This window comes from Clarias gariepinus, chromosome 5 (assembly GCF_024256425.1).
Source record: "Clarias gariepinus isolate MV-2021 ecotype Netherlands chromosome 5, CGAR_prim_01v2, whole genome shotgun sequence".
Classification (NCBI taxonomy): domain Eukaryota; kingdom Metazoa; phylum Chordata; class Actinopteri; order Siluriformes; family Clariidae; genus Clarias; species Clarias gariepinus.
Genome location: NC_071104.1, coordinates 22,979,765 through 22,992,983, shown reverse-complemented (window position 1 = coordinate 22,992,983; position 13,219 = coordinate 22,979,765). Strand labels below are relative to the sequence as shown.

General features: G+C 36.9%; 1 protein-coding gene across 1 annotated transcript; it reads right to left on the bottom strand.

Annotated features, from left to right (window-relative positions):
- Window positions 1-6,554: 6,554 nt before the first annotated feature.
- On the bottom strand, window positions 6,555-12,655 carry lacc1 (laccase (multicopper oxidoreductase) domain containing 1). The gene is made up of 5 exons (XM_053497407.1): window positions 11,915-12,655; window positions 9,968-10,146; window positions 8,288-8,453; window positions 7,509-7,734; window positions 6,555-7,345 (listed from the first exon to the last, which is right to left on the bottom strand). Exons 1-5 carry the CDS (start codon window positions 12,456-12,458, stop codon window positions 7,138-7,140), a joined length of 1,323 nt encoding a protein of 440 aa, XP_053353382.1. The 5' UTR covers window positions 12,459-12,655; the 3' UTR covers window positions 6,555-7,137.
- Window positions 12,656-13,219: the final 564 nt, after the last annotated feature.

Below are 13,219 nucleotides of genomic sequence, written 5' to 3'. Positions count from 1 at the left end.
TTTTAAGGGAAGTGGGTCCTGAGGGTAATCTATCACCAAGACAAATTCCTGCAGAGCTAACCCACACAGACTGTTTAAACAGTACACACACACACACACACACACACACTGTATTTACATGTGTGTGCATTCTGCACTTGAACAAAATATTTGAAGTGGATGTGTCAAGGTGACTATAATGCTGTAAAATATTATTACTTAAAGATTATTACTTACTTTGCTTTCTTTAAACTGGTTTGTAATGTAAAGGACAAAAAACAGAACACAGTCATTCTCTTAAGGAGGTTATACTGGAATATTGGTCAGTGTTGCCATACTAAAAATAGTCCTTCTCCTTATCCCTAGCAATAGTCAACCTGTTGAGTGTGAATGAAAAAAAAAACCTCTACTTGTTAACACTCATAAGTCTTATAGGTTTGCATTAGGCCAGGAGCAAGAGCAAGCCAGCACAGAGACTTGACCAACAAGTGACCTATTCAGCTCTGCACTGGGGAACACCTGCACCGCACTGGCACTTCCTGCCTGTGCTCCAAGTCAAAGAGGAAACCCGCGTCCAAAACAGAGGGCCCTGCCTAGTTCTTGTTTGAAAGCAAAGCACCAATTTAGATCAGTTTTCAGCATCTTTAGCTTGAAGTGGAAGTGGAATACTGTCTGTTTTTACTTAATCAACATTGTATTGATGTATATATGTGCCATGATCAGAAAATTTGTATATATACAAATAGACAGCATTATATTAAAAAAAAATATTAAAAGTCAAATGTCAAATGTTAAATTGTAACTTAAATGTACAGTTTAATGTTTCTCAGTCTTATGAATGTTTTTCTTATCCCTTTATTTATTTACATGCACATGATACATTGCAGCTCTAAAAAAAAGGGTCTGAGTCATTATGGCAATCAGAAAGTTCACGCTACATGCTGGTTTTGCTAATACAGTTTTGTTCACAATAATGACCGCTGTCCTCATTCCAGCATGTAATCCCAGTTATATAGGACTAGAAAAAAAGCCTGTGGTCCATTAGCAGTATAATTAAATGATAAGAGCTGAATACAAACAAAGGATGTCTGATGACAGACCTTAAACTAATTCATCAGGATACCAGCTTATACCACTAAAGCAAAAGCAAAAAAAACAAAAACAAAAAAAACCATCATTTTTTTCTGGAGGAAAGTGACCACTGATTAATTGTGTATCTTTTCTATGAGCCTGTGGGCAGTGTAGAGTGGCCAGACAGAACCTGCTGACACGCCTCAGTCACCCAGGATGAAGAGGACACTCAGCACTCTTTACGTGATTGCTTTCCCCAGGAACACAGCCAAAAGCTCAGAGAGTTCATGGCAATTATTTTTGAATAAATGTGGCCTAAGTTGTAGTGTTTTAGTGGTTTAAGTTTTGCACGTTGTAGTTGATTTTTTAGCTGTACAAAAACGCAACTTGTTAAAAATTATTGTATATATATATAGTTTGGGGTCACTTTCTAACTCCATGATCGTTCCTGATTTTTATTTCTTTCTACATTGTAAAGGAATGCTGAAGGCATTCAATAAATGCATTATTCTCCTTTAAACAGTTAGTATTGAGATGTGTCTGCTACTTATTCTCTGTAAAGACTTCATGACGCCTCCAATCTGAGGTGCTGTTAATTGGTTATTTTCAGGCTGATAACTCTAAATGAACCTCTCGTCTGCAGCAGAGGTAGGTTTTGGTCTCGCCCTCCTGGGATGGCCTTCATGAGATTCAGTTTCCTTATGGTGCTTGACGGATTTTGCAAATGCACTTGACAAAACTGTTCTTGCAAGAACTATTACAGAAAGGCTGACCTCTGTGTCTTAAAATAACAACTAATTGTTGTTTTTGTTGTTGTTACGTAATTACCTCATTCCATATGTGTTATTTTATAGTTTTGAAATCCCCAGTATTGTTGTATAATGTAGAAAATAAATCGCTAAACAAAAACAAAGAAATTTGCAAGTGACCCCAAACTTTTGAACGGTAGTGTATATTTATATAGTCCAACTAGGGACCATGGAGGCCAATATATACTGCATAACATGATTTAAATTTAAAATGTGCACTTAATTTTGGTCTTTAATCTTCACTGGAAGTGTGCAGATGAAAGCGAGGTTATTAACAGTGGTGTTAGAGACGTGCCAGAATTTTTTTTTTCTGTCACTGCATAAATGTCTTTTTGTGAGCTAGCCTCTGCAGGTCTGCAGGTAAAAAGCTGCAGGGAAAACTGCTGCATCAGCTTCAGTGCAAATGATTCACTCTGCAGTAGCAGTGATCCAGTCTGTACTGCAGAGAAGCCCTGCAGCTTCTGGATATGCTCTGGCACAACACTGGTTACTACTGACTCTCTACTGGTGATCTAGGACCCTATCGGTGAGCTAAGATTTTTCATGTAATGGAAGATCAACCTGTTCCTTCATGGTTTGTTGGTGGTTCAAAGCACAATTAAGCCTAGTGATGTATCCTAGGGAATAATGAGAAAATAGAGGAAGATTTAATTTCTCAGGCTTATTACCTTATGGTACATTTGGGACTAGCTTCCTATTAAATAATAATAATAATAATAATAATAATAATAATAATAAACAACTGCATGACATAATCAGTGTTGTTCTAGACTATTTACTAGTTACCTAATATGACCTTTTTTCAGAATGCCAGAGACTTTAATACCCCATTCATTACATTCTACTATGGATTAGTTTGCCATAGGAACAATAGATGCCACTGCTTTCCTGCTACTATAAACTTTTAGTTATTTATTGTCTATTTATAAACCAGTTGGTATGTCCATAAAAGCAGACATGATCACCAAAGCATGTTATAAGGAAAGGCCAACAAGAGAGACTTGTAAATACATCCTGCAGTTTTTCAAAAGCAGCTAAAAACCTATTTTTATCATAGATTTTATTCAGTTTAATGTGTGTTGCATAATTTCCCATTTCATGAGTGCATATTTGTTTTTTTTATTTTAACTTGAATAAAAGATTTCCATATGTTTTCTCAGAAACTTATCTGTAATATCTGGTGGTCTAAATAATGTTTCTCACCTCTTGTAAAGGGAGCTCTCCATTTCTTTTTATATTAGGTTTCTGCTTCGTAGCTATTTAGGTTTTTTTGTTGATAGAAATTTCTGCTAAGTTATTAAGAACTGTTTACAATAGAAGGATGGAGGGATCTCGGGATGGGGACTTCTAGCATTTGAAGTTGTCTTACAAAGCATGTTCTTACTTCCTTTATGTAAGCACGGACAGGATGTGTATTTATGGCAGCAGCACCGAGCTCCGTGGGTGGCTGATACAGCCGTGTGTATTTGTAGAGTGTGTATGGGGAAGATGTCACTGGAGAGGGTGGAAAGAACAATCAGCACTTATATAAAACAATCTAAACAGAGACAATTTTGATCTCTGAATAATACAATAAAACATTCTTTTTTATTTAACCTTCTTTTTTTACTATCTAAAGTGAATTAGAGAACAGTGGTTAATAAGTTATGTTTCTCTTTCTTCCTTCACACAATGCCTAGTCTATAACTAGCACTGTAAAGCTATCACCATCATTTTAAGTCTTTTTGGATGTTTGATCTTAAACTTTCTCTCTCTTACACATGCACACACATACAGAGAGAGAGAGAAAGAGAGAGAGAGAGAGAGAGAGAGAGAGAGAGTACATAGGAAGAGAGACCTGCCCTGACACAACATGATGATTAGCATTCTTAATCCAGCAAGCTTGACTACTTAGTCAGACCACATGATCTGAAGTTAAGTAACTGTTGCATGAAAAAAGGGTATAGTTGGGGATGCAGGTGGTGTTGAATTTCTTCTTAACCACTACCACTGCATTTTATATTGTTTGTGCATTTTCAGATCACTTAAGGAAGCTTTTACGTAGAGTTACTACTTGGCCCTGAGTGTAAGAATGTTAAGACATACTGTTTCAGGTTAACTTAACTATAAAGATCAAGTTTATCTTTTAAAATTAAAGCATATATATTAGATATGCTATTGCAACAAGTAAACTACTGCATGGTTAGTGTAATAGCAGCTCTTTTAGAAAGCTGTGCAGGAAAGTCTGTGAAAATGAGGGAAAGAGAGAGAGAGAAAGAGAACAAGAGAGAACTCTATCGTAGTAAACCAGGAAACCTTTGTTCCGTCCCCTCTTTCCTCCTCAAATGGAAAATTTGTGAGAACGTGGTCTCAAGTCTGCGCTTTAGAAGGTCAGATTAATCACTGTGCCCCACTGACCCCAGTCAGTTGCTCAACTACCTCAACTGCCTGACCTTATATGATGTATTTTTATGTAGCTCATGTCCATAAAAGAATATAATCCTGATTTTAGTTGATAATAATATGGCAAAATTAGTGAGGTGTCAGATAATTAACATCATCATAAACATCAGTGGTGCCAATCAAGTCAGTGAAGTATGTGGGATTATCTGGACACACCTAACAACACTATTATGTATGAGTGCAAATTAATCGCAATCACATTATGACTGTGTATCTATGTGGCGTACGTGCTGATTATAATGCAGGAAAAAGTAGGTTTACATGAACGTCATGATGATCACATTGTGACTGTAGATGATGCTCAGAAAGGACAGAGCCACTACCTATTTTTTGCCACTGGCAAACATCACAATTATGAGCTATGTTATGAGCTACAGCTGCATGATGAGGTACAAACACACACACACACACACACACACACAAACACATATAACATCCATAATAATGTGACCAAAATTAATATGTGTTTCATGAATATCTGTGGAATATAAGGAATATCTCCTTGTTGAATGCATTTATGGAAATATATAATTCTAAGAAAAGTTTAATACAAAAAAAATGAATTACACTCTGCCAGGATCTACACTGTTTTAAAAAGAAAATATCCATATTTACTCAGACTTAAAAAAACAGAAGTCAGTGTAGTTCAGTTGTTCAAAATCATGAATTTTGAATCGGTGTGGGGGAGATTTCTGTTTTCATTCTCCTTCAGTTTACATGAATGCAGGTACTATAAACAAGCAGGCCATAAACAAGCCTGAAGGAGGTGCCCCACCCACAGAGTTTAAGGATAATGTATGGGTTTCTGCATAGCTTATGCTTTGAACTGTGTCCTCATCAAACCTCCACTATACCACTAAAGCAAACAGTTCATTCTCAGAAATTATTATTATTATTATTAGTAGTAGTAGTAGTAGTAGTAGTAGTATGTAAAGGGCAACTTTAATTTTTTTTATTATTGTTAATGTATAATAATTCATTCTGAAATTATTTTAGCTCTATTGCTTCTTTTCCATCATATATATATATATATATATATATATATATATATATATATATATATATATATATATGCTGTGTATTCTATTATCCTATATGATAATAATAGGATAATAGAATACACATCATACTATTTTTGTTTTTTTGAAGTGTGTATACATTTTTGTCTGACTCTGTACATATATCGCTCTATAAGGTAAGCTTAACATAGCAGGCCCTATGCAAATTACATTCTGTGTATATACATTTCCTGTCTATTATTCTTTGAAATATAAAATACCCAATTTTAAACAAAAACTCTGATGGTGCTAATGAATTGTGAAATTAAGGGTGGTTGAAATTAATGGCTTTCTTCAACAAATGTTTCCCCCCAACAATCCTCCCCCCCGACCCCCCAATTGTCATTCAAGCACAAAGTACACCAGCACTTACACAGCTACAGTTACCACTCATACAAAACATGGCACAAATCTCTGAGAAATATTTTCCACCACATGAATGTGAGCACCCAGTGACAGTTCTGTCGAACTTTAAAAATAAAGTAGATGGGCCATGTTGTGGTTGTTATGACAGAACATAGCTGAGCTGTTCATAATGACGTGACAGAATGGGTGATAAGGGCTGTTTGTGATGGAGCTAAATTGCAGCTGGTTGAGAGCCAACCACGTTGTTAACATCTCACGCAAAACTCTTTGCTTTTTTAAAGCAAAGAGAACAGAGCCACCTAGTGTCTACTCTTACACACAGGCACCTCATGCCAGTGACCTAATTTAATGGCTTATTATGGCAAGACTGGGAACAGAATAGACAAGGTCCCGTGGTGGTTATTGGGATGGATAAAGGTGGTTTTGCTCTCTAATTTGGCTTCTAATCTGAACGCAAAACCATTAGATGTAAGGTTCTACATATGGCCCTTTTAGCTCTAACCAATGAAGCTTTTAGGGTGCAAGATTTAACCTATACAATTATTATATATTAGATACAATAAACTATAACTGTATACACAGAAGGGAAGATAATCAAAATTGATTTTTCATTTACTCTTTTGGTGGCACTTGTTCCATTTAATAGTCATATATTTTAATCATTTAATAATTAGTTTTTATTTTGCAGCTGATTTATTTTGGGTTACCATGTACCAATTTATAGATTTAGAGGTGGGGGGAAACTATATAACACAAGTGAAACCCCTAAAAACACAAGGAGAAAATCCAGATATAAGCTAAGCTCAAGATCAAACTAGGGACGTGGAGCTGTGACGTGACAATGCTGCAACATCATTGCACCTCATATATATTTATTCCATCTTTAAAACTGTTAATGAAAGTGATATTTTGTCAGTAATGTAATAAGATTTAACATAGTGCATCAGTTCATTTCCTTACAGTGGTTCTCCATCATGTGTACTCTTTGAAACTGACCTGCCCTATATAGATCAGCTACTGGAAATAGCCTACTACAGGAAATTAATATTGCAGGTCACTAGAGATTTACCAGTGTGATATAGGTAGTGTTTCCACTGTGAAAATGCCAAGAGGTGGTGCTAACACATGTTTGTAATAATTAATTCAAACACCAACATGAAATTAGTTCTTCAGAGTAAGCTACAACCATGCAATTCATCAAGACATACATCAACACAGAACAACTGCATCATTTACTTTTACTATGAATATCATCTGGCAGCTGGAATTTTAATATCTTTCAAAAGGCTATTACTGGGTCTTACTATAGATTTAAAAGAGTACTAGCTGAGGTAAGTGGTATGGCAGCAATATGTCTAACATTAGTCTGTCACTGAATATGTGCATATTATGGAATGAATGATTTCCTTAATCTAAGAATCTGATTGTGTAAACTCATGGGACTCCTTGATCCATAGGAAACCAATCTGAGTGCCAAAGTTGGTGCCATCTCTAACATGGGAGAAGAAGGAGTCAGGATTGCAGGAGGTGCAGAGGGTTATGTTAGGTATGTTAGGTCTGTTTGTCACTGTGTTGTCCTGAATGTGCTCTGGGAGGAGACCACCGTTCTCAAGGAGGACCCTAAAAACACAAGTTAGACAAGTGAGCTGGATAGGTTTTAGCAATGCTATAAAGTTATGTCCCTCATCCTAGGATGACATCACTAGCAACAAAATGAAGATTTCACTAAATTTAATATCAAAAGTTTCCAGAGTATAGGTCAAAAACAAAAATTTTTTTTTACCTAGTGGCAAGTCTGATATCCACATAAGTCTTGGGTGACTCTACATCTTTGACACAGTCTGGGTGGATAGCTTGGAATTTTCTTGCTGAATTTTGTTCCAGAGTGAAACAGCAGGGTCCAACAGAAGGCCCAATCACAGCCACCACATTAGCAGGCTCACTGCCAAACTCCCGCACCATGGCATTTACTGTTGCCATGGCAACTCCCATGAGGGTTCCCCTCCAGCCTACATAGAAGTGGTGGGGAAAACAAAATAAGCATCTTTAATTTGGACTTTTTACTTGCATTATGTTATCTGTTTTTTAAAAAGACAATTTTCCCATTTATCGTTAATACAACTATAAATATATAATCATTGCTATACTACATATTATTAACTCTGATAAACCTATTATGAATGATTTAAATCAAGTGAGTAAGAGTTTAACTGCATTACAAATCTGTGAAAGCCCTTAACTGTAATTAAAAACAAAACAACAACCAGGAAATAAGAAATGTATGAAAATAAGAATATATTAAAAAGCATTTAAAATGTCCCTGGCCAAGCAAGTAAATCAACAACCACAAATAATAAAGCTGTGTCATGTGTCATACTATGACCATGTTTTTGAGCAGACTGACTGCTGGGAAGACTCTGAAACACTATTGCAAGTAAATTTAACTGAAACATTTGGAGGAACTGAGAACATTTCCATACTAAAAGCACATTCAGAAAAACAAGCTGATGCTCAATATCTAATGTAGATGCGGAAGTAAAAATGAAGCATGTGGTAAGTCACCTGCATGTGCTGCTCCAATGACCTTTCCCACAGGGTCAGCAAAAAGCAGAGGCATGCAGTCAGCACCTGGGGCTGCTATTACAACACCTGGCTGATTAGTCACAATGGCATCATAGCTTTCAGGTTCTGGCTTGTTCATTACCCATACGTCATTGGAATGGTTAACCTAATAAACAAAATTACAAGCTCCAATTTTACAAGAATACAAAAACAAAATTGTGGAACAGTTTGGATGTTTTTTTTTTATTTAAATGAGATTAAAACTAAAAGACTTTCTAATGAGAACATAAATGTGTAAATAAAGAAAATTTACACTTTTACCCACTAAATGGGCTCAATTTAAATTTGATGCCTTAAGCTGGTCTTAAAAAAGTTGGGACAGGGGCAACAAAAAGCTAAAAAAAAAAAGAAAGAAAAAAAGAAATTTAGAAAAAATTCAGCGAAGTTAATTTACATCAGGTCTATAACATGATTATCTAAAAAAGGAATGTCTTACAAAGGCAGTCTCTCAGAAGTGCGTAAAACGACACCATTCCTCAGCATCAGATTGCAAAGGCTTTGCAAATCTTATCGTTAACAGGTCTCATTTAAAACGGACTGTTTCAAAGTGGAAACATGTTCTATGGTCAGATGAGTCCAAATTTGACATTCATTAAAATCACAGACGCTGTGTCCTCCGGGCTAAAGAGGAGGGAGACCCTCCAGCATGTTATCAGCGTTCATTAGGGTGCATTAGCGCATATGGTATGGGGCACTTGAATGTTTTGGAAGTCACTATGAATGCTAAAAGGTATATAAAGTGTTATATATTTCAGGAAAGGCCTTGTGTATTTCAGCAGGACAATGCAAAACCACATACTGGTTTTACAACAGCAATTGGCCTGCCTGCAGTCCAGATCTTTCTCCTATGGAGAACATTTGGTGCATCATTAAACGGTTGGAAACTGATATTCTAGACACCAGAAATCTAGAAACTTATAAACTCAATGCCCAGACGTCTTCAAACTGTTTTAAAAAGAAAAGCAGATGCTACACCACAGTAAACATGCCCCCATTAATTTCCAACTTTTTTTTTAAAGCTGTTGTAGACACCAAACTTGAAATGAGCTTATTTTGTGCAAAATTGTAAAATTTCTCTTTAAACATTTATGTTCTCTGTGCTCTATTGTGAATAAAATATTGGCTCATGTGATTTGAAAGTCTCTTTCTTTTCATTTTATTAAAATGTAAAAACCTTTCTGGAATTTGGGATGTAATAATAATAATAATGCATTTGGTTCTTAGTCATCATAAGAAAAAGAATAAATAGCATTTTTTAAACTGATTATGGTATGCTGCAAAAAACTACTGAGTCATCATGAAATGTAAAGACACATGATACAAAAGGTTGCAAAACAACCTGAAACAAAACTCTCATATATATATATATATATATATATATATATATATATATATATATATATATATATATATATATATGATTCTCATATTCCACAGAATCAGGGTTAAAACAGTAATGCCACCACAGTTTGTGTAAGATTTATCCAAAAACTGTGTAAAATACATCTATTACTGGAAACATCAATCAATGCTTGAGCAGATCAGTTTTTTTTTATTTTTGCTAAGGCTTTTTGACTATGTTACTTTAAGGCAAAGCCAGTGCAAGCTCAGGAGTCCCACCTTGGAGAGGTGGAAATTATAGGGATGAAAGCCAGCATGCAAGCCAAGGCGGCGCAGGTTCTCAGCCACTACAGCTCGTGGGTCTCTACGACGAGAACTGCTGAATAGGTTTAAAGAACTCAGGGTGCGGATGTAGGAAATTCCTCCTGTTCTTGTGGTGAAGCCATGCGCAAAGCAGTCTGTAAAGATGCAAAAAAGGAAGAATATATTTTAAAATTCCACTAGAAAAAAACCCAACTAATTAGTCTCTGTGGTGTTTAACAAATTTGTATTCCATTTCTTAGAAATATGTTCCTTAGAAAAAGGTATGAGATTTCAGAAAGGATCAATAACAGAGTATACAACTGTTTTGACTGAGTAATCTGATTTGATGAGAGGCATTTCACTAGTGGTGACAACAGACGATAACAGCGCTAGGACTTTTAACTATATGTATTATTCCTCGTCACATGTGTTGCAACAATCATTAATTACACAATCAGTCACCAACATGGGTCAAAGTAGGTCAGTATGGTCCACAGTACTAAGAAGATCGGAGAGGAGTTGCCTGCCTGCCAAATCCCACATTCAAAAGTCAAGCAAAACTGGCTGGACTGAATTTAATGGAACTTTGGCAGTACTTTTTCATTTGCCTGAAGTTAAACCTGGGCCTTAAATTAACTGCTGCTCAGAATTTAAAGAAACTTAGGTATTTGCCAAAATTAAACCTCTGCCATAAACTGTGATCATGTGTGTGCGTAAAACATATTTTATTGTGTTTGTAAGCTTGTGTGTACAATGCGCGTGTGTAACACACGTGTGCATGTAAAGCAAAAGAGTCTTTACATGCAAGTCTCATTATAGAGGTTAAAGATACATTTTCTCCCTCTCTGTATCGTCCCTCCTGTCGTTATGTGTGTGTGTGCACGCGCGTAATTTGACACCATGCCCCTTCACACACACACTCTCTCTCTCGTCCTTACGTATATATATATATATATAATACCAGTGAGTGCGTGTCTCTCACTGGTATAATCAACATCCGTGCACGCATGTACTGTTTATTATAACACTGTGACCACTTGTGTGCATGTGACACATCTTTTATTTTGTGTTTGTATGCGTGTGTGTACAGCACGCATGTTATGTTTATTATAACACACACGTGTGCGTGCGCGTAAAGCAAAAGAAAGTCTCATTAGAGAGTTTAAAGATCTATTTTCTCTCTCCCTCTCTGTATCAGCCTGCACTTTGTCTGCATGCATGTCATTGGACACACACACACACACACACACACACACACTCTCTCTCTCTCTCTAATGGAAACATTGCTCTGTGGTGATTCTTTTCAAAGGTAAAGTGCAGGTTAATTTGTGTTTAAGAGCACTTACGATAGTTTAACATAATTGTGACTCAACTCCGAAACCCAGAAGTTAACAGAGCTGATATTCAAAAAACGGAAAAAGTGGCAATATAAAGAAAACCTTGGGAGATTTACAGGACATTTGCAGTATACCAGTAAAACAGTAAGAATTTATTTTTTTGTTAATTCCTGTTAGTCTCCAGCTCAATGGTAGGTTTACAAGTCGCAGAAAGCCATGTGTTGGCAGAACAAAATAAGTTAAATAAACAAACAAATTATAATCTGTTGATAAGAAATGACATTTGTAGAACTGTTAAATAAAAACCGTGAGAAGATTTTTAAAAATAAACAATTAAATAGCATACTCAAGGTTGTGCTGTTGTACTAAATATCAGCACTTGCTCCTGTTTGATATTGCTAATAATAATATGAATTAATTAAAGTGATTTTGTCAAAAACTTTTATCACTCCCCTAACAAGTGTCCTTAAAGTGTCTTCAAGTTTTTGCTATCAGATATGCCCCATAGCTGATCAGAGTGATAACCTACTAAGTTAAAGCAGTACTATATGGTTATGCACTGGACATCCCCACTCTTTAGTGTTACCTGAGATGAGTGGAGACTTGAGGACGCTAATTTCTCCCCGGAGCGCTGGGATGCGCTGCAGGAAGCCGCTGATTTGCTCTGTAATCTGAGTGAGGTGAGTGTCCTGGGGGCAGGTGGGGTTGTTCTCTGTGAGTGGACAGCCGCTGCAGTCCAACACGGTGCTGTAGGTGAAGGTGTAGAGCTCGGTGAAGAGCTGCTTCTCACACTCCTGCAGCTCCGCGCGCCGCGCACTACACGTCATCACATGCACGTGTGTAACACTCAGCTCGTCCGCGGCTCGCTTGAACGCGTACAGCACGGCCACGGAGCTGCTGTCGGTTAACACATGGACGCGTCTCTCCAGTTCAGCGCGTTTCGCTACAACAGAGCGGAGGTTAGCGGGGGCTTCCTCAGAGCAGCCCGCGTGCTGTTGCAGAATGAGGTAAACGTGCTCGCTCGTGCCATTCCCGAGAGAGCTGAGTAACTTGTTCACGCGCTCTTCCAGACAGTGTGTGTACCGAGAACAGTGAGGATGAACCAGATCCGCCAGAATCACCTCAGCCATCACAGCATGCAGGGTTCACCCAGAGTCTAGAGTCTGTAAGCTAACATCCGGCTCGGCAGTCAGAGTAGCGTCAGGACACGGATTAGCTTTTAGTGTCTTGTAAAGTGACGCAGCATAAAGTGTGTGTGTGCTCTGTGCTCATAGGTTTTATTAGTTTCCGCTATGAATGTGGAACTTAATGTACCTTGTTGTGAGTGGAAGTGCTAACGCTAACACTTCCTGTAAGCTGACTGTATACACCGCCCTTTCGGAAATTCCTGATCGGACAGGAAAACATTACTAGTTTATGACTGGTTTATGGGTTTATGTTCCTTAAACTGCAGGCATTTAGGAAACGGAATTTCTAAATTCCCATTTTTTGTTAGATTTTAAATGCAGTTTTCATAAAGTGCGAAGTTTACAAAATATAGTAAAACAATGAAAAAGGGCAGCGTTGATGTTATCTCCAGTTAGTCATTCTGTTAGTCATTCTGATTTTCTTATGTAACAGGCTTCACCTTTTTAATCTTACACAATACTTCAATGTCTCTCATTTTCCCTTAATACATGTAGTAGTTGAAACTTAGTTATTAAACACACACGCACAGATAGCTTTTTATCACAAATGTTTAAAACTGAGGTAGTCCTCAAAACTCAGAGCATTTTTGACATTATTTGTTTTGCTGTTTAAAAAACATATCCATAGGGCTTAGAATTGTCCAATGTATAGTGACAACATTTTTAACACTTTCAGATAATATGATGAACTGAATTTTATTTCA